We start from the raw sequence: 23110 nt of genomic DNA, 5'->3' as shown, positions 1-23110 counted from the left end.
TTATTGCGTGGACGGGGTGTGAGGGATGAGGTGCGGGAGATGTGGGAGACACGGTTGAGGGCGTTCTCGACCACCGAGGAGGGGAAGTCACGGTCCTTGAAAAACGAGGACAACTGAGATGTATGGGAGTGGAATGCCTCATCCTGGGAGCAGATGCGGCGGAGGCGAAGGAATTGGGAATAGGGGATAGCATTTTTGCAGGAAGGTGGGTGGGAGGAGGAGTATTCTAGGTAGCTGTGGGAGTCGGTGGGCTTGAAATGAATATTGGTTTCTAGGTGGTTGCCCGATATGGAGACAGAGAGGTCCAGGAAGGGGAGAGAGGTGTTAGAGATGGTCCAGGTAAACTTAAGGTTGGGGTGGAAGGTGTTAGTGAAGTGTATGAACTGTTCGAGCTCCTCGTGGGAGCACGAGGCGGCGCCGATACAGTCATCAATGTAACGGAGGAAGAGGTGGGGTTTAGGGCCAGTGTAGGTACGGAAGAGGGATTGTTCCACGTAACCTACAAAGAGGCAGGCGTAGCTTGGGCCCATGCGGGTACCCATGGCTACCCCCTTTGTCTGTAGGAAGTGGGAGGAATTGAAAGAGAAGTTGTTGAGTGTGAGGACGAGTTCGGCTAAGCGGATGAGGGTGTCAGTGGAGGGGGACTGGTCGGGCCTGCGGGACAGGAAGAAGCGGAGGGCCTTAAGGCCATCTGCATGGGGAATGCAGGTGTAGAGGGACTGGACGTCCATGGTAAAGATGAGGTGTTGGGGACCGGGGAATTGGAAGTCCCTGGAACGTTGTCTGGGTCTCTGGATTAACAATCCAGCGATAACACCACAAGGCCATCATCTTTCCTCATGGTGCACTGCAAGTTACATTTGTTTTGTCCCAGAGCCACCACAAATGTAAAGATTTAATTAAACTGGAGTAAAATCCCAATTTGTCTCTGACTAAGTGCTATGGCAACCCACAGCAGGTTTCTTCAATAACAACGATAAAGAAAGGATTATGCCTTTCCAAACTAAAAAACCTTTTGCCTCTAAATGGTCGAGATAAAACAAAAGAACTATGGAACGAGCTCATTTAGTTTTGTGATTTTGCACTGGGGATGCTGAATTACATTTCTCTATTTGTTTTGTCATTCATGGTATTTGTATTGTGTCTGATTTTGCATGTGTGTGTTTGTGTCTGTGTGGTGTATGCACTACTTACTGTAACACTCTGTAACAGGAACAGTGAAACAAAAGAAATTCTAATTTATGCAACTTGAACTTTATACCTCTGTTAAAAATCAACACCCCACCCCACCCCTCTCTCACACACACACACACACTCAAACCAGACACAAGACAAATACCATGAATGAGAAAAAAAATAGTCAGAGGAAGATAGTTCAGCATCCCCAGTGCAAAATCACAAAACTAGATGAGCTGCTTCCACAATTCCTTTGCTTTATATAGGCTGCGTAGAGGCAAAAGGTTTCTAGTTTGGAAAGGCAACATGTGTTGGCACAGAGATAGTAGGAACTGCCGATGCTGGAGAATCTGAGATAACAAGGTGTAGAGCTGGATGAACACAGCAGGCCAAGCAGCATCAGAGGAGCAGAAGAGCTGACATTTCGGGTCTGGACGCTTCTTCAGAAAGGCACAGACTTGGTGGGCCGAAGGGCCTGTTCTTGAGCTGTACTGTTCATTGTTGTTCAATGTTGCCTTGATGCCATCTGCACATCAATGTTCAGTCTTTAGATCTGTCTCTAGGCTGCTTGGTTGGCACCCGACCTGTCCGTCCTCCCTGGACTGACCTATCCCCTCCCTAACTCCCCACCTACACTCACCTTTACTGGCTCCATCCCCGCCTCTTCGACCTGTCTGTTTCCTCTCCACCTATCCTCTCCTCTATCCATCTTCTATCCGCCTCCCACTCTCTCCCTATTTATTCCAGAACCCCCTTCCCCTCCCCCATTTCTGAAGAAGGGTCTAGGCCCGAAATATCAGCCTTCCTGCTCCTCTGATGCTGCTTGGCCTGCTGTTTTCATCCAGCTCTACACCTTGTTATCTTGGACCCGGGGTCTTTCTGGTTGTCTTTTTGGTTTCAAAGATATTTCTTTCAGTGTCTCCAAATGTAGTTTTTTTGCTCCTTTGGCAGAAAATTGGAGTAAGCAACTTTACAGAGATTAGGAGAGAAATGAATTGATGCAGATAACTTCTGGAGGTCTGCTGATTTCACGCAGTCTCACTCACCTCACAGAGCCTATGTTCAGCAGCAATTTGACCAATCAGAGGGCTGTTGCTATGCTGAACCCTCCTGAAGACCGTAATATATTAAGACTTAGGAGCAGAAAATTGAAAATTATACGGCACATAGAGTGCCTCGGAAGAATGTAACAATGTCAAGAAATGTTCCAGCCAGCTGTTAGCTGACTGCCATCGGGATGTTTGACATTTCATGTGTTACCTGTGGCAATGTTCCACATCAGCTCCACTTTAATACGATGTGTGGATATACTGCTTGCCAAAAATATTTCACCAATGGAGGATGTGTTTTTTTTGCATAGCACATAAAACCATATGATCACAAGATGTAGGAGCAGAAGCAGGCCATTCAACCATTAAGCCTGCTCTGCCATTCATTCATGGATGATAGATTTCTTATCACCATTCTCCTGCCTTCTCCCCATAACCCTTGATCCCCTTCCTAATTAAGAGTCTATCTGTCTTAAATACACACAATGACTCGGCTTCCACAGCCCTCTACTGCAATGCGTCCCACAGATTCACCACTCTGTGGCTGAAGAAATTCCTCCACATCTCAGTTCTAAAGGGTTGACCCTTCACTCTGAAGCTGCGCCCTTGGGTCCTAGTCTCTCCTACTAGGGGAAACATCTTCTCCATGTCCACTTTATCCAGGCCTTTCAATATTCTGTAAGTTTCAATCAGATCTCCCCTCATCCTTCTAAACTCCATTGAGTACGGACCCAGATTCTTCAACCACTCCTCATATGACAAACCCTTCATCCCCGGAATTATTCTTCTAAACCTCCTCTGGACCCTCCTCCAACACAAGCACATCCTTCCTTAGATACGGGATCCAAAACTGCTTGCAACATTTCAAATGCGCTTTGACCAGAGCCTTTTACAGCCTCAGCAGTACATCCCTGCTCTTGTACTCTAGCCATCTTGAAATGAATGCTAACATTGCATTTGCTTTCTGAACCACTTACTGAACCTGCATATTCATCTTAAGAGAATCCTGAACTAGGACTCCCAAGTCCCTTTGTGCTTCAGAGTTCCCTAGCCTTTCCCCATTTAGAAAATATCTTTACCTCTGTTCTCGCTAACAAAATGTGTAACCTTTCCTTTTAAAGCAGTGTCCATTCTTTTCCTTTTCAGTCCGCACTCCAAAGAAAATAAAATGCTACAGTCCCTCATAGTATTTTATCATTGTTGATGGTATTACAGTAAATCCACCAACAGGCTCAGCCTTGCGGCTGGACAATCCCCAGTTTGAACTGATTTAGCTGAGCTCAGCAGAGGAACTAACAGGAATGCTGCACATCACCTTGGTATCCCAAGACATATCGGCTATTTCTCACCCAATGTCTTGTCTGAGATAAACTCACTCAATTAAGGTTTTCTTCACCTGGAAACTGTTGAGAGCCTCAGCTCAGCAAAAATTCCATTGCCGGTATTTAAGTGCTCACTGACATATATTGGTCTGGCAACACCCTGATTTTAAAACTCTTATCCTTACTTTCAAATCTCTTTACGCCTTGACTGGTCTCTTCAACACATCTCCTGCCAGTCTTGGTGCGTGCATTAAGCTGCACAGCCTGCAGAATTTTCCACGGCCCTGCAAATCTCCTCTCTTACGTGCCCCAATTTTTATTGCTCTACCAGTGAGAGCTCATCTTCAGTTGTCAAGGCCTCTGCACCTCCCTCCAGAAACCTCTCCCCCATCTCTCATTTTAAAGATGTGCCTGAAAACCTTTCTCTTTTGCAACTTCCATAAGGTGGGTCAGTGTCAAACCTTTATTTGATAACACTCCTGTGTAGTGACTAGGGACGTTGTGATATTTTGAAGGTGCTTTATCAAAGCCAATTCTTGTTATTTATTGGGAAATGGGCGCAATCCAGATGCAGTTGCAGTTTTGCGCATTTGCTTCCTTCCTCCTCACTATCCAAACACACCTTTCAGGTGAAGCTGGGTTTTACCTGCACTTCACTCAATCTAGTCTATTGCATTCACTGCTCACAATGTTGTCTCCTCTACTCTGGGGAAACAAAGTGTAGACTGAGTGATGGCTTCACAAAATTCTATGTTCTGTCCACGAGAAAGACCCTGAGCTTCCAGTTGCCTGTCGTTTTAACACACGCCCTGTTCCCTGGCCAACATCTCTTGCTTGCTTCAGTGTTCCAATGAAGCTCAGCGCAAGCTGGAAGAACAACACCTCACTTTCCGCTTGGGGACCCTGCAGCCCTACGGACTCAATATCAAGTTCAATAATTTTAGGGCCTGAGCATCTTCCCCCACACTTCCCCCAGCCCCATACACCAGGGCTTGGCATCACATGGGCTGTTACCACACATTATCCATTGTTAGCCACTAATTGCCCCCACAGACTGAACCTTTAACCACTGCTTTGTCTGTCCAACTGTTTTTCTCTGTCTTTGGGCTCTATCTCCACCTGTTGTTTACTCTCCCCCAATCCCCCCTTACCCTATCTTCTGCATAAAAACCATCCTTTTCCTAGCTAGCATCAATTATGAAGAAGGGTCCTGAAATGTTAACTCTGCTTTCTCTACACAGATGTTGCCAGACCTACTGAGATTTTCCAGCAATTTCTGATTTTGTTCCATGATAAGCAAAAATCAGATCAGGCTTTGTTTTATGATTAGATTTCGTGATACAGAAATAGAATACTTTTCTAAATTCTCTTTTGGAGCCTGCTTTAAAAAGAGGGAAATGCAAAGCTTTGTTTGCACCTTTGGAAAAGCAAATGGAACTAACCAATCCATATACAACAAAGCTGCAGTTATACAGAGCCTTGGTGAGGTCACACCTCGAGTACTGTGTGCAGTTTTGGTCTCCTAGTCTGAGGAAAGACATTCTTGTTATTGGAGTCCAGCGAAAGTTCAATAGACCGTCTCCCGGGATGGCAGGGCTGACATATAAGGAAAGACTGGATCGACTGGATTCGTACTCAGTGGGATTTAGAAGAATGAGAGTGAAGTCTCATAGAAACATATAAAATCCTGCTGGGACTGGACAGGCTAGATGCGGGGAGAATGTTCCCGATCTTGGGCAAGTCCAGAACTAGGGGTCATAGTCTAAGAAGAAGGGGTAAGCCATTCAGGGATGAGATGAGGAAGAATTTTTTTCACTCAGAGAGTTGTGATCCTGTGGAATTCTCTCCCACATTAGCTGTTGGGGCCAGTTCATTAGATATATTCACGAGGGAGCTGGGCATGGCCCTTGTTGTTAAAGCGATCAAAGGGTATGGAGAGAAAGCAGGAGTGGGATACTGAAATTGCGTGATCACTCATGATCATATTGAATGGTGGTACAGGCTTGAAGGGCTGAATGGCCTACTCCTGTATCTATTTTCTATGTTTCTAATGTTACTTTAGTGGATGCGCTGCTCAGATAAACTGGTGCCATGTGTATGGGTTTAAGGCAACCCTTCCCAGAGACAATCTTCTGATTAGCTTTACAATTGGCACAAGTTGTTATGTGTTCAGAAGGCCTCAGCATAGCAACAACTCTCTGATTTGTGACTTTGTGAGTGGAATGAAAGAAAGAGAAGCAAGGAGGCCTCCAAATCAATCTTTCCCTGTTCTTATTCTCTGAAAAATTGCCTTCTCCAACACAGCAGGGAAAAGTCACCCAAAGTTGCTCCAAGAAATAATTTTAAAGCCCAAAGGGTAGGAACGAGATCTTAGGTCCAACCAAGCAACCAGTGAATGAAAGATTGATCATCACTGTGCAAATAACTGCCAGGCATCATTGAAAAAAGGAAAAGAACTGTGAAACCAATCATTTGGTTTCATGATTTTGGACTGGAGATGTTGAACTATTTTTTCCCCTTCACTCATAATATTTGTGTCTTGTCTGCTTTTCTTTTTGTGTGTGGTGAGGACAGAATTTTAACAGAAATAATTTAAAATCCATCAATTAGAAACAATTGTCTTTTACTGTTTTTGTTAAAGTTAAGAGTGTTACAGTGAATAGAATTCTTTTCAATTGTTATTGAAGGAGCCTGGTGTGGTTTGCAGGCATTCTGGGGAGCAGTTGGTTAGAGCCTAAGAGGACTTTTGGTAGTATCTTTGAATTTTCACTTTTATGGTGACTCAGGAAATAATGAGGTTTGTTTCCAGCAATATTACTCCATAGGGTCATGACAATACTTATAGGTCTGCTCACATATTAAGACCATAAGACTGTAAGACATTGGAGCAGAAATTAGGCCATCCAGCCCATCGAGTCTGCTCCGCCCATCAATCATGGCTGATAAGTTTCTCCCCTGCTTTCTCCCCATAATCCTTGATCCCCTTGATAATCAAGAACCTATCTACCTCAGTCTTAAATGTACTCAATGACCTGGCCTCCACAGCCTTCTGTGGCAGTGAATTCCATCGATTCACCACTCTCTGGCTGAAGAAGTTTCTCCTTATCTCTGTTCTAAAAAGTCTTCCCTTTACTCTAAGGCTGCCAATGGAAACATCTTCCCAACATCCACTCTGTCCAGGCCATATTAAGAATGAAGATTTAGGTTTGGTACTGGAAAGGTGTCAGCACCTGTGGAAATGTATTGCAGCAAGTCTTAGAAGATCAATGATGGAATTTCAGAAGCAGCAACTTAAATATTGTTGGAAGGGGAGATTTTGCACTCATCAGGACACATGAAAGAATGCCAAGCTTTCGCGCTGACAAGACTGAGTGATCAGATTACTCGGATTGATACCTATTATCACAAGTGGTGCTTCTTTCCTATCCTGCAAAAATGGGCTAAGCTTTTCATTCTTAGTTTGTGTATTTATGGCTCTTGTGTCGCAGTCTCTGCAGACTCCTTGGTTTCAGATTTGAGAACAGTTACCAGATTCAAAACACCCCAAGCTTCCTTTTCATGCACCTTCCAAACATTTGACCAGGTGCATAGGAGCATCACAAAATGTCGGTTCTCCTCCAAAAACGCACACCAGCCTGACTTTGAACAAATTACCCTTCCTTCAATGTCACTGGGTCAAATTCCTGGACCTCCCTCTCTCACAACACTGTGGCTGCTCTAATGGGTGGTGGCAGGTCAGCCCCACCTTCTGAAGGGCAATTAGGGATGGACAACAGATGCAGAATGCTCACGCCCCATGAAGGAATTGAGGAAAAGAGAATTGGATAAATAACTGAAGAGGAAGCATTTGCAGGGCAATGAGGAAAGAGAAGAAGAGTGAGTAGGATAAAATGGCTAGCTTTACGACCTCCACAAAGAAGTGAATGGCATCCATCTGTCCTCTATCATTCTCTAATTCACTGACATATATATCATGTGCCCATTATGTGGAAGTAAAAGGTTATAGCCATAGTACAAACTGGTGAAATGCAGGGCAAATAGTGCTAAAGTGGCAGGGACTTACACAACATTCTTAATGTTACAGCTATTGAAAACATTTCAATAACATTGAAATTACAGAAGGAGTTCTGAATAGTTGTCAAAAATCCCAGTGCCCCACAAGGCCCCACTGGAGATCCATTGCAGCATAATTGAAGTATTATAAAGAAACATTGGTTTGGTGGCAAGTAATGACCAAATCTTGAAAGGAATGGAGTGAAACCTTAATTGGACTTCTCAGCTTTGATACTTTAGAGGCGAGAATCTTTTCTTCGCCGTCATTTCTGTCTTGATGTAAGTCATTTGGAATTCAAAACAAAGTCAAATTCAAGCCTAAGGCAGTGCTATTTACACAGTGGAAAAGCAATCAAGTGAAGTAGCAGATTATCTGAAGCAGTTACTAAGCGCTGGCTTGAGGTCTTTGTCATGATGTACTAAAAATGCTGGATGTGTAGGCCAGCTGAAGTAAAGCAAAGGGTGGTCGAATGGGTTATAGGGAGCCATTTCCATACAGCAAATAAATGACTGGAGCCACAGCCCATTGATTCCGTTGAGAGATAACTGGCATCACCGTTTGAGTAAAGCTCAGATGCTTCAACAGCCTGGTCAAAACAATGACTAAAAATCCAAACGCAAAAGCATGCAGTGTGTTTCAATAGGGCAGTCACAGGCTAAACACGGCCACACAAAAACACTACTGCCGCTGCATTCTTAAGCAAAAGGAGAAAATGCTGGAAATGCTTAAAGAGTCTGGCATACTCTATGGAGAGAAAAACTGTTAACATTTCAGAGTCTGTGGTCTCTCGTCGGAACTGGACAAAGTAGAAATGGAAGAGATTTTTTCACGAGTGGAAGACAGGAAGGTGGGAAGAATTGAAAGAAAAGGGAAGGCCCACGATAGGTTGGAGGACTGCATGCGAAAATGGTGCAAGGCCAATGGTACTGAGTTGAGGAAAGGAGCATAAGGTCTGTCCAGAGGAGGTGTGAATAGCACAATGATTAATGGCTGCTATGTCAGAGAAAAGGACAAAGTAAAGGGAGAAACCAGAGAAACTGCTAAAGGTTAAACAGCCAAAATTGGAGCAAAGGTTCAACATTAAGTCCAGAAATATGTAGAGCTTCAAGTGGAAAGACAAAGTGTTGTTCTTCGAGCTTGCATTCAGTTTCATTGGAAGATGACAGCAGGCCCAGGACTTTAAAGTTCAGAGTGAAAACAAGGTGGAGATTTAAAAAAAACCTGGGGTCATGCTTGTGGCCTGACGGGAGTTGTTGTGCAAATTAGTCATCCAGTCTGTATTCAGTCTCCCTGATGCATGTTGTGAGAAGTGAACATACTGTATTGAATCAAAAGCATAAGTAAAATGCTGTTTGGTGCTTTAAGTGATGCGAAGGGAAGAGATAAAAGGGCAGGTGTGGAATCTCCTGAGAAACTGGAAAATGGAGTAGAACACTAACAGAAAGCAGGGTGAGGAAGAGCGGCAAGGTATTTGTGGGAATGTATTTGTTGTTCATCTTTCGGATGTGAGCGTTGTTTTTAAGGTCAGAAACCTCACGACACCAGGTTATAATTCAACAAGTTTATTTGAAAATACAAGCTTTCGGAACGTAGCCCCTTTGTCAGGTGAAGAGAGCACCCGATGAAGGGGCAATGCTCTGAAAGCTTGTGTTTTCAAATAAACCTGTTGGACTATAACCTGGCGTCGCGTGACTTCTGACCTTTGTCCACCCCAGTCCAACAGTGGCACCTCCACATCATTGATTTTAAGGCTAGCATTTGTTGCTCATCCCTGATCGCCCTTCAAGTGGTGAGCTGTTTTCTTGAGCTGCTGCAGTTCTTGGGGTGTAGGGACAGGTACAGTGCTGGTTGGAAGAGAGTTCCAAGTTGGTGACCCAACAATAGTGAAGGAATAGTGATATTGTTCCAAGTCAAGGTGGCGTGTAGTTCACAGTGAAATCTGCAGGTGTTCCATTCAATCTGCTGTCCTTGCCATACTAGGCAGAAAAGATCATGCATTTGGAAGATGCTATTGGGCTAGATGGACATGTTGGTGCACTGCAACTTGTAGATGATGCACACTACTGCCACTGTGTACAGCAAACTGTGGCTGATGGGGTGCCAGTCAAGTGGTTGCTTTGTTTTGGACAGCGCTTAGGACTTTGCCCAGAGAAATTCTTGTAACAATGTCCTGGGCCAAGATGATAGACCTGCCAAAACCACAGCCATTGTTCTTGTAGAAGGCATGACTCGAGGCAGTATTGGGTTTATCCACCCACAAACACCCCACGCCCCTCCCCAAGCACTCACCACCCACCTAATTCCCTTTAACTTTCATTTTTAGGGAGTTCCTTGTTGCGACACTTGGTCAAAAGCAGCCTTGATGTCAAACACAGTTGCTGTCACCTCCCCTCTGGAATTTACGCTTTTGTCCAGTTTGTACCAAGGGTGTAATGAGTGGGCCTGGAGAGACCAAGTCAAGCACTAGCGAATGGGTTATTACAGCTTATGTACCTCTGCATTGTCAGCGACACATTGCACTACTTGGTTGATTTTAACTTCAGGCCCTGAGTCCCAAATTCAAGTTGGGGTCAGGTCTCCCGGCTCTTGTGCACCTATTACAGCTCCGTTAGTACCTCAGACTGACCCCTGACAAATTTCTACCCTGTATGCATTGTTGGAAAGCAGGGGAGTAGGGGTTTAGATTTCGACGGCTCAGGCCAAGAAGAATAGGCTGAGTTTTGATGGGCTGAATGGTATGCCTCTGAGCAGTGATCTTCAGATTGCAACAACAACAGCATATACTATCAAGATGGCTGAGTTGGCATCTAGTGAGATGGCAGCAACGTGGAAGACAATGGCATCAACACGAAGCAACTAAGTTAGCATTTACACACTGTCAAGAAAATTGAAAAGTATGAGTGTCAATGTTCAGCAATTACTGATCAAAGTCATGATGATACAACATTGCAGTGACATACTGGGATAAATGTGTGTACATGAGAATTATATTACCCAGCGACTGTATAGTTCTAGCCTGATTATATCAAACCTTTTGCGAGTGTTTAGCCTCTTTGGGGAAGCGTGTGCCCTTTCTCAACAAAGGCTTTGTCCATTGCTTCTGAATTATTCATATTCCCCTCAACAGGAATCCTTTGAGATTAAAAAACAGCAGACTGGGCGATCATTTGAAGCTCAACAGAATTATGAATTGAACAATTGATAGTTTAAGGAAGAGAAAAGGCCCTTAGCAACTTAGAAGCAGGCCATTCTGCTCATTGGGCCTGTACCCTCGATATTACCTACAGTTTTTACCTTCTCTGCCCTTTCCCAATTAAATTTTGTGCTTTCCCTTGTCAAGTAATTATGCATGTTCCTTTTAAATACTGCTACAGTTGTTGATGGTCATAGATTCTAGGTGCTAACATTCTTCTAAGTTCCGCATTTCTTCTTTCAGTGGTATTCTATCACACCCCTTGTCGTGGGGGATGGGGAAACTCTTCCACAAAATCTCAAAGCCATTCAAAATCTAATTATATTCCCTTCCATCCATCTTAAAATGTTCTGGGAAGAAAGAAAGAGCTTGCATTTAGCTTCACAATTTTGAAATGTCCCCAAGCACTGCACAATTCATGATTAGATCTTTTCATTGTAGTTGATATTAAGCGGGTAGGTGAGACAACCATATTGTGCACAGCAAGGTCCCAAAAACCTGCAGTGAGATAAATGACAGGTTAATCTGTTTTTTTTCCCCCCTTTTCTAATTGGATGAGGGATAAACATTGGCTGAGGCACTGGAGCAAAACCCCTGCACTCACCTGAAATCTTGCCCTGGGCTCTCATACATGCACCTGAAGAAACAGACCTCTTTCTAATTGAAGGATGACTCTTGCTGCAATGAAGTGTTCCCTCAACACTGCACTGAAATGTCAGACCAGATTATAGGCTTGAATCTCAAACTGAGGAGTTCTAGTGAGAAGTCTGGCAATGTTTTTGATTTAAAGTGAAGAGAGTGAAACTTTTTTTAAATTTATTCACAGGATGAGGGCATAACTGGCTAGGCACATTTATTACCCATCCCTAATTGCCCACAGGGCGGTTAAGAGTAAACTACATTGTTCTGGGCCTGGAGTCACATGTAGGCCAGACCAGGTAAGGATGGCAGTTTCCTTCCCTAAAGGACATTATTGAACCAGATGGGGTTTTCCGACAATTGGCAAAGGATTCATGGTCAGTAGAATAACATCGCTTCATCGGAGGCTCCACTGATGATGTTACCTAGCACAGTGACGAAACATCTAAACGAGAACAAGCCAGCTCAGCGAGCAAGTCAACAACCTCACCCACAATCCGAGCTACCAAAACTTTAAATTCCTATGACCTATAATGCTGGAATTTTTATTTCTTTACGTTTCTAAATTTTTTTTGTTCCCTCAGAATTTGATCTTAAGTATCTGTATCTAGGTACCCTTGTACCTAAGATGGCTCTGTAATGTGGCAACTGTAAACTTTTCACTTGTACTCATTTGAGTACATGCAACAACAAAGCTAATACATTCATTCATTCATTTCTAAACAATGATATTCCACTTGAAACTGTGGCAATGCCAACATTGATTCGATTAGAAGCTACATTCTACTCTCAGCACAGGTTTCTGTGTACAAAGAAGATATACCAAACTTGCCATTAATCTAAAGCCTTACAATTGGTAGTAAGTCTTTCATCCGAGTGTCTTTCATTCGGGTGGCACGGTGCATCAGTGGTTGGCACCGTTGCCGGACAGTATCAGGGACCTGAGTTCAATTCTAACCTCCGATGACTGTCTGTGTGGAGTTCGCACATTCTCCGCATGCCTGCGTGGGTTTCCTCTGGGTACTCTGGTTTCTTCCCACAGTCCAAAGATGTGCAGGGTCTATAGGTGTGAGGCTGAAAAAGCACAGGCAGGTGAGACAGCATCCGAGAAGCAGGGAAGTCAAGGTTTCAGGCCAAAACCCTTTGGCAGGACTGAGGAGGGGGTGGGTAGCACAGAAATAAATAGGGGGGAGGTGGGACTGCGGGAAGGGTGGGAGAGATGGTGATAGGTGGAGGCAGGTGGGGGGGGAATTGTGATTGGCCCATGGGAAGGGTTGAATGGACAGGTGAGTAGGAAGATGGACAGGTTAGGTCAGGTCAGGGTGGTGAGAGGAGGGGGAGGGTTGGACATGGGATAAGACTGGGGGTGGAGGGATTTTGAAGCTGGTGAAATCAATGTTGAGGCCATTGGGCTGTAAGTTCCCAAGGCAAAATATCAGATGCTGTTCCTCCAGTTTACGTTTGGCCTCATTCTGAGAGTGGAGGCGACCAAGGATGGACAATGTCATCAGGGGAGTGGGAGGGGGAATTAAAATGGATGACAACTGGAAGGTTGGATTGGTTGATGTGTGGAGAGCGCAGATGCTCCGCAAACTGGTCCCCGAGTCTGTATTTGGTCTCCCTGATATAAAGGAGACCACATCGGGAGCAACGGATACAGTAGATCAGGTTGAATGAAATGCAGGTGAATCTCTGCCGGATTTGGCAGGATTGACTGGGACCTTGGACGAAGGTGAGAGGGGGAGGTGTAGGGTCAGGTTTTGCACCTCTTGCAGTTGCAGGGAAAGAACCGGGTGTAGTGGAGAAATTGGCGGGATGTGTAGAGGTGACGAGGGAATCTCTGAATAAACGGTCCCTGCGTAAAACAGACAGGGGTGGGGAGGGAAATACTGTTTTGATTCTCCAGTTTACATTTCAAAGATGTGCAGGTTAGCTGGATTGGCCATGCTAAATTGCCTATGGAGTCCAGGGATGTGCAGTCTATGTAGATTTGCCATGGGAAATGCAGGATTACAGGGATAAGGTAGCGGAGTGGGTCTGGGTGGGATGCTGTTTGGAGTGTTGGTGTGACTTGACGGGCCGAATGGCCTGCTTCCATACAGAAGGGATTCTATAATCCTCAGTATTGATTCCTAACACTGAACAGATAAGGTCTATTTGATATTGATGAGCAGACCTTCCAATCACACTTGATTCTGCAATTCAATATTGATTCAGAATACTCTGTAAAACTTAACGCTTCTGATCTGTATGTTCAATAGCTTCAGATTGCCAGCTATCCTGCATGTTTATAAGCCCATTACTACCTGAATCAACTGTTATCCCTAAGGCTAACTGGGCTGAGAACATGTGACAAACAATTCAGACAACAATAAAATGCATTGTGATCAGACATCCAAATTTTCCCTGAGCTGTTTGCTACAGTCACTGATCAGACATTCAATTTCCCTGCAGTGTGTTTGTTACAGTCTCATATTCCCCATAGCACTGTGAGTTATATTCACTGCTCTGTATAGAGTAAACAATATAAATCTCATAGATGGAATCCTTAACTTACAGCGTGTCTCAGCATCCTATCACACACACATCAACAACAGTAGATGTCACTAATTCAACTAACGGTCCCTCATGTTTGATTTGTCCTCTCCATCTTTACTTCACCAGCAAAATTGTCATGGATTAAAAATAAAACCAGCAGGAACTACCTGAGGAGACAGGTTGCTGACCTCCACAATCATTCAAAAGCAGGCTACTTAGATGTATATGGCAAGAACTCTAATTCTTTCCCAAATCTGACTAATTCTAATTAATCCGTTTCAATCCATAGTCATTAAACCCTGTTTGATATTGAAAACCCTACCCAATAATTCAACAACACAACAGATCAATTAATCTCTTTTCCTATGATAATCACAAGTCAAAGCCTTGCAAAATCACACTGTGAGATAAAAGTGATTAAATGCTAAATTGTCGATTTTCTTTGAGAATCTTTGTGGACCAGAATATCCAATTTTTTTTTTGATTTGTGTCTCATCGAGTCAATTTAAAGCCAATGCTTCTCTTTTTTCTGATGATTACACCAGATGAATTATGCTTCCGAACCTAATTAATCATATGAAGCCTTTTTTTTGAATAGCTTGCATCCTTTTTCCTAAAGATTTGTTTTGCACATCTGCAAAACACTTTTGTACTGGAAGATGCTATTTAACGTCATAAAATGAAGGATGAAAATTGTAGTGCTGTTTTTGCTTGTTTTTGGAACATGGGCATTAGATAGAAACAGAAAATAGGAGCAGGAGTAGGCCATTCTACTACCAAGACTACTCCACCATTCAACATAATCACAGATGTTCCTCTACCATAATGTCACATGCCTAATTTCTCTCCATACTCTTAATATCCTTAGCCTGTAGAAACTACTTTTTTCTAAAATGTATTCAGTTACTTAGCCTCTACAACCTTCCATGGTAGAGAATTCTATAGGTTTACCACCCTCTGAGTCAATAAATCACTCCTCACATCAGTTGGAAATGGACTGACACATAACCTGTGACTCTAACTCATTGTTCCAGCTTCACCAACTGGGGGAACCCTCATCCCCATATCCAGTCTATCCAATCCTGTGAGATCCCATCTCATCCTTCTAAATTACAGTGAATGACCTCTCCTCATGCAAAAAAAAGTCCCTACAATTCCAGTAATCAGTCCAGTGAACCTCTGCTGCACTTTCCTTAAGAGGAGCAGGAAGTGTGGAAAGGTCCCAGCAACAGACAAACTGGTGAAGGAGATTTGTGGGACCTGGGAGCAGTGAATATGAGGTTGAAACGAGCAGAGAGTATGGAGAGAACCCCAGTGGTGAAGCTGCTTCAACAAAACCAAAGTGTGATGTTACAGGAGAGCAGGAGTACAATTGGTGGATATCTCTCTGTCATCTTTGTCATAGGACGTTGATTTCCATTCAGGCCTTAAGTACAGATTAAATGCTTTACATAGAATATTCATATTCTATCATTTTAAAACTAAATTTCTCCTTGCTTGATATATTTTTTAAAATTCACTCATGGGATATGGGTGTTGCTGGCTGGGCCAGCATTCATTGCCCGTCCCTAGTTGCCCTTGAGAAGTTGGTGGTAAGCTTCCTTCTTCAACCACTACAACCCACAGGGGCAGCACGGTGGCTTAGTGGTTAGCACTGCTGCCTCACAGAGCCAGGGACCTGAGCTTGATTCCAGCCTTAGGTGACTGTCTGTGTGGACATTTCACATTCTCCCTGTGTCTGTGTGGGTCCCCTCTGGATGCTCCAGTGTCCTCCCACAGTCCAAAGATGTACGGGTTAGATGGCTTGGCTGTGCCAAATTGCCTTTTTGTCCATGGTTGCACAGTCTAGGTGGATACACTGGGGAAGGGTTGTGCTCTTTGGAAGGTCAGTGTAGACTTGATGGGCCAAATGGCTTATTTCTGCACTTAAGGATGTTATGATTCACATGCTGAATGTTGACCCACAATGACATCAGAGAGGGAATTCCAGGACTTTAACCCAGTGACACTGAAGGAACGGTGATATATTTCCAAGTCAGGATGGTGATTGACTTGGAGGGTAAGTTGCAAGTGGTGGTGTTCCCACGTATCTGCTGCCCTTGTCCTTCGAGATGGAGTGGTCATGTGTATTGAAGGTGCTGTCTAAGGATCTTTGGTGAATTTCTGCAGTGCATCTTGTAGATAGGACACACCTATGCTACTGAGAGGGAGTGAATGTTATGGATGTTGTTCCAATCAAGCAGGCTGCTTTGTCCTGGATAGTGTCTAGCTCCTTAAGTGTTGTTGGAGCTGCACCATCTAGGCAAGTATAGAATATTTCATAACACTCCTGACTAGTGCCTTGTAGATGGTGGACAAGGTCAGAGGAGTCAGGAGCTGAGTTACTCACCGCAGTATTCTGAGCCTCTGACCTACTCTTGTAGCCATTGTGTTTATGTGGTGAGTTTAGTTGACTTTCTGGTAAATGGTAACCCCCAGGATGTTGATGTGGGAGATTTAGTGATGGTAACACCACTTAATGTCAAGGAGCAGTGAGTAAATTGTCTCTTCTTGGAGATGGTCATTGCCTGGCATTTGTGTGGTATAAATGCTACTTCCCACTTCCCTGCCGAACGGGCTGAGGGTTAAAGGGTTCTGTTTGTTTACCTGACCTGAACAAGAATGAGATTTTTCTAATTATTCTCAAGGTGGACTAAAGGTAAAATAAAAGCAAATTAAAGTTAACAAAATGTAGCTATTTGCACACCCTGCCCCAAATGGGAAATCGAAGACATACTCCGCAGTCTTGATGACAATTTGCTGGATGTGCCTCCAGCTGGATATTTGGAATTTGACCATAAGACATTGAAGTGGAAGCAGGCCATTCAGTCCATCACATCTGCTCCACCTTTCACCACTCCAGCCTGAAAATGCTCCCCTTATCCCAACTCTCTGCCTTCTATTAGTTACCCAATCCCTATCCATGCTAATATAGTATCTGCAACACCATGGGTCTTGTCAAACATGTGGTGCCTTAGAATTATGGAGTCATACAGCATGGGAACAGATCCTTTGGTCCAATTGTCCTTGCCGACCAGATATCCCAATCTGACCTAGTCCATTTGCCAGCATTTGGCCCATATCCCTCTAAAACCTTTCTATTCATATGTATCCAGATGCCTTTCATATGTTGTAATTGTACCAGCCTCCACCAATTGCTCTGGCAGCTCATTTCATACACGCACCACCCTCTGCATGAAAACGCTACCGCTTAAGTCCTTTTAAATCTTTCTCCTCTCATCTTAAATTTATGCACCCTAGTTTTGGACTCCCTCACACCAGGGAAAAGGCCTTGGGTATTCTCCCTATCCATGCCCCTCATGGTTTTATAAACCTCTGTAAGGTCACCCCTCAGTCTCCAGCAAATCAAATGGCATATAATATCCATTGCTTTTCCTTTATCTATCCTGTTTATTAAGTCCTCAAAGATTTCTAGCAAATTTCTCAGGCATGATTTTCCCTTCATGAAACAATGCTGACTCTGCTTAATTATGTTGTGTATTTCTAAGTTCGCTGATGTTACATCCACTATAGTAGACTCGAACATTTTCCCAACAATAATCGCTGAACTAACTGGCCGAAATAACCTGTTTTTTTTGTCTCCTTCCCTTGAAATTGAAGTGTTACATTGGCTGCTTTCCACTCCTCTGGACTTTTCCAGAACTTAATGATTCCTGGAAGATTACAGCCAGTGTATACACTGTCTCTATAGCTACTTCCTTTAAAATCCGAGGATGTATCCCATCCGGTCCAGGGGACTTACCAGTCTATAGCCCCATTAGCTACCTTACCATTTTTTGCTCTAGTGATTGCTATTGTATTTATTTCTTGTCCTTTTGCATCTTGAATACTTAGTAATTTTGGGATGCTATTAGTATCTTTGATTGTGAAGACTAAGTAGGGAACCATAGTACGTTCATGAGACTTAGAGATTGGTAGAGAGCATGATGCAGGACCGAGTCACCACACTTTGGGGAGGCGATGGCCCAGTGGCACTATTGCTGGACTGTTAATCCAGAGACCCAGATAGTGTTCTGAGGACCTGGGTTTCGAATCCCTATGGATTGTATGGATTACCTCTGCATGGACTATAAAAGCAAGGATGTTATATCATAGCTTTATAAATCACGTGGTTAGACTCCAGTCAGAAACCAATGTTCACTTTTGGGTCCCACACTTTAAAAATGATGCCGTGCACAGGGTGAAGGAGAGATTTACGTAGTGTAGGGACTTCAATTTTTTTGATAGACCAGTGAAGCTGGAGCTCTTCTTGCGAGAACAGGGAAGGTTAAAAGAGGTATTCAAAATTTTGACGGATTATGGTAAGTACAGCTTTAGATCCAACAGAACCAGATACAAGGAAACAATGTAGTAGGCAATGAGGAAACAAGCAAGCAATTGGCTTTAAAAGGACAGCCTCTCAAAGAGCTAGCACATTCATGATATGCCCTCTCAGTGTGCCGTACGATCTTCGCACAGATGCCAACAGACACATTGTCCTGTCTTCATTGCTTTCTGTTTGGGGTTCAGACTTCAAGCATTTACAGTTGTTGGTTTTTTAAACAATTGTTGGTGGGTTAACTGAAACTTCACAATGTTAAATAGATATCAGGTGACTTCAAATGCACAGATGAAAGGGTTACTCCTTGCAAAAGGGGATGTGTGACAGAAATTGCAGAAAGAATTTTTTCCTTTATTCATTAATAGGATGAAGGCATTACTGGCTAGGTAGCATTTATTGTCTATCAGGCAGTTGAGAATCAACCACATTTCTGTGTCTAGAGTCACATGTAGGCCAGACCAGGTAAGGATGGCAGTTTCCTCCCCGAAAGGGCATTAGCAAACCAGATGGGTTTTCCTGTTAATTGACAATGGATTCATAGTCATCATTAGATCTTTAATGCCAGATATTTCATTGAATCCAAATTTCACCATCTGCTGGGGCAGGATTTGAACCCAGGTTCAGAATGCTATCCAGGTCTCTGGATTAACAATCTAGTGACAATACCACTAGGCTATCATCTCCCCAACAATGAAGCAGACATAATAGAAGAGGAAGAAAAACGGATTAAGAGCAAGAAGATACAGATGGTAAAACAGAACCAGAAACAGGGAGGATCATGTGAGGGTGAAGTGTAAGTTACTGACCTCCTACAATCCCAAAGAACAATTACAGCCTGGTTCGAAAAGAAAAGGATGGATTTGCATTCAGGTAGGGTCTTGAAATGTCTTTTAGAAAGACCCCAAAGTATTTTAAATAGGTTTTATGATTAGAATGTGGTGGAAGACAGCACTTGGGATACACCAGTTTCTGATATTTCTTTGGAGTTTTGCAATGGCCTTTGCTTGGTGTGGACCATGCACGAATGAAGGGATATGACAGACATGAGGTGTCTAGTACAACATGTGACACAGATAATCCCTCCGTATAAGCATCATTGGTCTTTGTGGTGCAGTGGAAGTGTATCTACCTCTGAGCTAGGAGACTTGGGTTCAAGTCCCACCTGTTTCAGAGATTGTTGTAACATCCGTGCATAAGTTGACTGAGGGAATGTGAAAATATCGAAGGTACTTGACTACATGAATGTTTTTGACCTGACATTAGGTGCTATCACAAAAGAGGCACATTGCAGCTGTTACACTCCAAGATTTCTCCAATATTGCTTTCTATAGACTTGATAGAATAGTCTCAAGAGTCTTGCAATAGGATAAGCCTTTATTACCAAGCAATTTAAGTTGCTATTCAGAAATAACACCTGGGAACTTACCGGTAAACAAAATTAGCATCTTGAATAAAATGTTCTACTGTTTGCAATGCTGCAGTTTTTTCTAAATAAGAAAAGAATGCAATTTATTCTGACACAGAGTTAACTGACAAGATACTTCAGCTGAAGAATACTTTCGTAAAAATAAAGTTGATGGTTATTTGTCAGACCACATTAATAGATTCAGATACTTAAATCAATAGCGGCACAGCGCCTCACAGCACCAGGGACCCGGGTTCGATTCCACCGTCAGGCGACTGTGTGGAGTTTGCACATTCTCCCCGTATCTGCATGGCTTTCCTCTGGGTGCTCCGATTTCCTCCCACACTCCAAAAGATGTGCAGGGTAGGTGGATTGGTCATGGGAAATGCAGGGTTACAGGAATTGGGTGGGTTGCTCCTCAGAAGGTCGGTGTGGATTTGATGGGCCGAACAGTCTGCTTTCTCATTGTAAAGATTCTGTGAGCCTTACGCATAGGAAGTGGATAATTTTTATAAAATGAGATACTTATATCAATTACATTTGAGTTTATTTCAGTTGGAAGCAAGATTGATGTTGTCTTGCAGGTTGTGTTAAACTCCACGTACAGTTTTTTACTTAAATACACAATACAGTTTTGACATTATGCTCTATCTGAAGGATTTCAGTTTGCATAATCGCAGGTCAACAATTTAATGCAATGGCTACCATCCCTGGTTAATTTTGACTGTCAGAATGGCGCAGCTGGAATTACAAGATTCTTCTGCCTCATTGCTATGGCCTACATAACCAGCACTGCATGCCATATTGCTGCCTGTTTAAAATGACAAATATGTGATGACATCATTCCCCTTCATTTTATGGTATTAAACAATGGCAAATGCAGCCTGAAAAAAAGAAACGCTGCAACAAAAGGTATGAGCTTCAGAGGAATCACAGCACTTTTATCTGGACAAAGGATGTTTCTTGACCTGGTGGTAATTTTTTTTTAAGGGATATTGACGAGGTACAACTCCCTGGTGTGACCTTTTACATCCATTTGAGAAAGCTGTTAAAGTCACAGTTTAAAACTTCATTCAAGATTTAATTCCTCCAACAGTGTAGCACTCCCAAACACTATACTGAAGTAGAAACTGAGAATATGTGCTGTAACCTCTGAAGTGGGACTTGAAACCACAACTTTCTGATTCAGATACAGAAGTGCTGAGCCATGGCTGACAGTAAATATAGAAATTAGGAGTAGGCCCTTTGGCCCTTCAAGGTTGTTCTGTCATACAACATGACCATGACTGATCCTTTATGTCAATACCATTAAACAAGGTAGGAGCAAATTACTGCAGATGCTGGAATCTGTACTGAAAACAAAACTTGCTGGAAATTACATGGATCAGGCAGCATCCATAGAAAGAGAGCAACCTAACATTTCAAGTCTAGATGACTCTTTATCTAGACTCTAAACATTAGCTCGTTCTCTCTCCATGGATGCTCCCTGATCCGCTGTAACTTCCAGCAATTTTTGTTTCCATTAAACAAGAAGCTGACCAAGATGTGCCTTTTTGAGTGAACTTGATTTGTTGGAGGTGGGTGCTATTAATTACAAAGACCAATCTCTTTACAAATGGACAATAAAATCCACATCTGAAAGTATCCCGTCTATTGCTTCAGAGAGTGAGGGAATGGCTAAGGCAAGATATAACTAACAGATCAACGAAGGCTGGCCACTTACATTAAATATAATGTCCTCAGACTTTTGCTTGAATGCTCAAAAACAGAAGCACAAGATCTCAGCCTTTTGGTTTGATTGGAAATGTTGCAATGCATATTATCAGAGTTCAGTGACTCCCAACACAAATATTGCACCCAGTCAATTCTTCAGGAACTTCTAACTTATTGGTAACACAGTTGGAACAGCAACAGTAAGATATTCACAGAGCATGAAACAATCTCATGGACCTTACCTTCATATAGCCAGTCGCTCAGGCCATTGAAAATGACCCCCTCCTTCCCAGTCGCTACCAGACGTATAGCGCGGCTATTAACATTCAGTTGGTAGAAGATGTTGTTCTCAAAAATGAAAATCTGGACAACAAGGAGCAAAAAAAAACGGTGCATTACAGACCATTGTATTAAAATGAGGGTCAGCAACTGGATACAAGAACAAACAAATATCTCAGACTTTGTACTTGCCAAACATGAAGAGTAGGGATTGCATAGAACTGAAATGGATTGTTAATGTGGGAAAGTTTTGGCTGTGAGAGGCTTAACATGCCAAACCATTAACACCACTATCAGGAGCTCACACAAGAATGCATTCTCTAGGCTCTAAGTCAGTGGGACAGTATCCCATTTGCCTTGTCCTTGGTTACTATTTTGCTTGGGAACATCTTGAATGATTGTAATACTCTCCAGTCCAGTCTCGCATCTTTCACCTGACATAAACATGAACTCATCCAAAATCCCAGTGCCCAGATTCAGACCAATTTTCATTGACCCCTATGCTTACTGACCTGCATTGGCTCACAGCCCAACAATGCCTTGACTTAAAAACAATGTCATTCTTGTTTTCAAAGTCCTATCCTCATCTCTCCCGTCTCTGTCACCTCTTCCAGCCCTGGAACTTTTCAAGAACTCTGCACTCCTCCAATTCTAATCTCTTGTGCATCCCTGAATGTCATTGTTGGCAGCCATTTTGTCAACTGTGTGGGTTTTAAGTTCCATAATTGCTTCCCTAAACCTCTGTCTCCACCTCTAAGTTGTTCATTAAAAACTGGTTCATCAAGCAAGCTTTTGGTTAGCTGTCCTCGTATGACTTGGTGTCAAATTTTGTTCAATTTCACACCTGGGATGCATCATAGGATGTTTTACTATGTTAAAGATGCTGTACAATGCACACCGTTGCCCTTATTGCATAATGCTTGGTAATTGAGGCTTGAACACTTAATTTCCGAGAGTAGAGGTGTTTCAGTGTAGAGACTACACCTGTTTTGACATCTGATCAAATACAACTCTAGGGGTAAGGTGGTGGGCGGTCGTAGATGGAGCAGACATTCAGAATGTAATTGTCACGCTGCTGAGAACTGGACTCAATTCGCCTCGTAGTGTGGACAATGGATCTGAGCCAGTTTGAAGAGTAATCCCCAACATCATGGGAGGTGCACTGGTGGAATACATTTTTTTATTCATTCATGGGATGAGGGACAATGTTTGCACACAGACGGTGGTTCGTATGTAGAACGAACTGCCAGAGGAAGTGGTGGAAGCAGATACAGTTACAACAAGTAAAAGACATTTAGATAGGTACATGAACAGGGAAGGTCAAAGGAATATGGGCTAAATGCAGGCAAGTGGGACTAGTT

General features: G+C 43.1%; 1 protein-coding gene across 1 annotated transcript in view; it reads right to left on the bottom strand.

Annotated features, from left to right (window-relative positions):
- The window catches only part of dpp6a (dipeptidyl-peptidase 6a), a 656996-nt gene that overhangs the window by 169940 nt on the left and 463946 nt on the right, over positions 1-23110 (bottom strand). Inside the window, exon 8 of the mRNA XM_048605902.1 lies at positions 21713-21833. Coding sequence (XP_048461859.1) covers positions 21713-21833 — 121 coding nt within the window. The remainder of the gene's footprint in view (positions 1-21712; positions 21834-23110) is intronic.

This window comes from Rhincodon typus, chromosome 2 (assembly GCF_021869965.1).
Source record: "Rhincodon typus isolate 14 chromosome 2, sRhiTyp1.1, whole genome shotgun sequence".
Taxonomy (NCBI): Eukaryota; Metazoa; Chordata; class Chondrichthyes; order Orectolobiformes; family Rhincodontidae; genus Rhincodon; species Rhincodon typus.
This window is presented reverse-complemented; position numbering and strand designations above follow the sequence as displayed.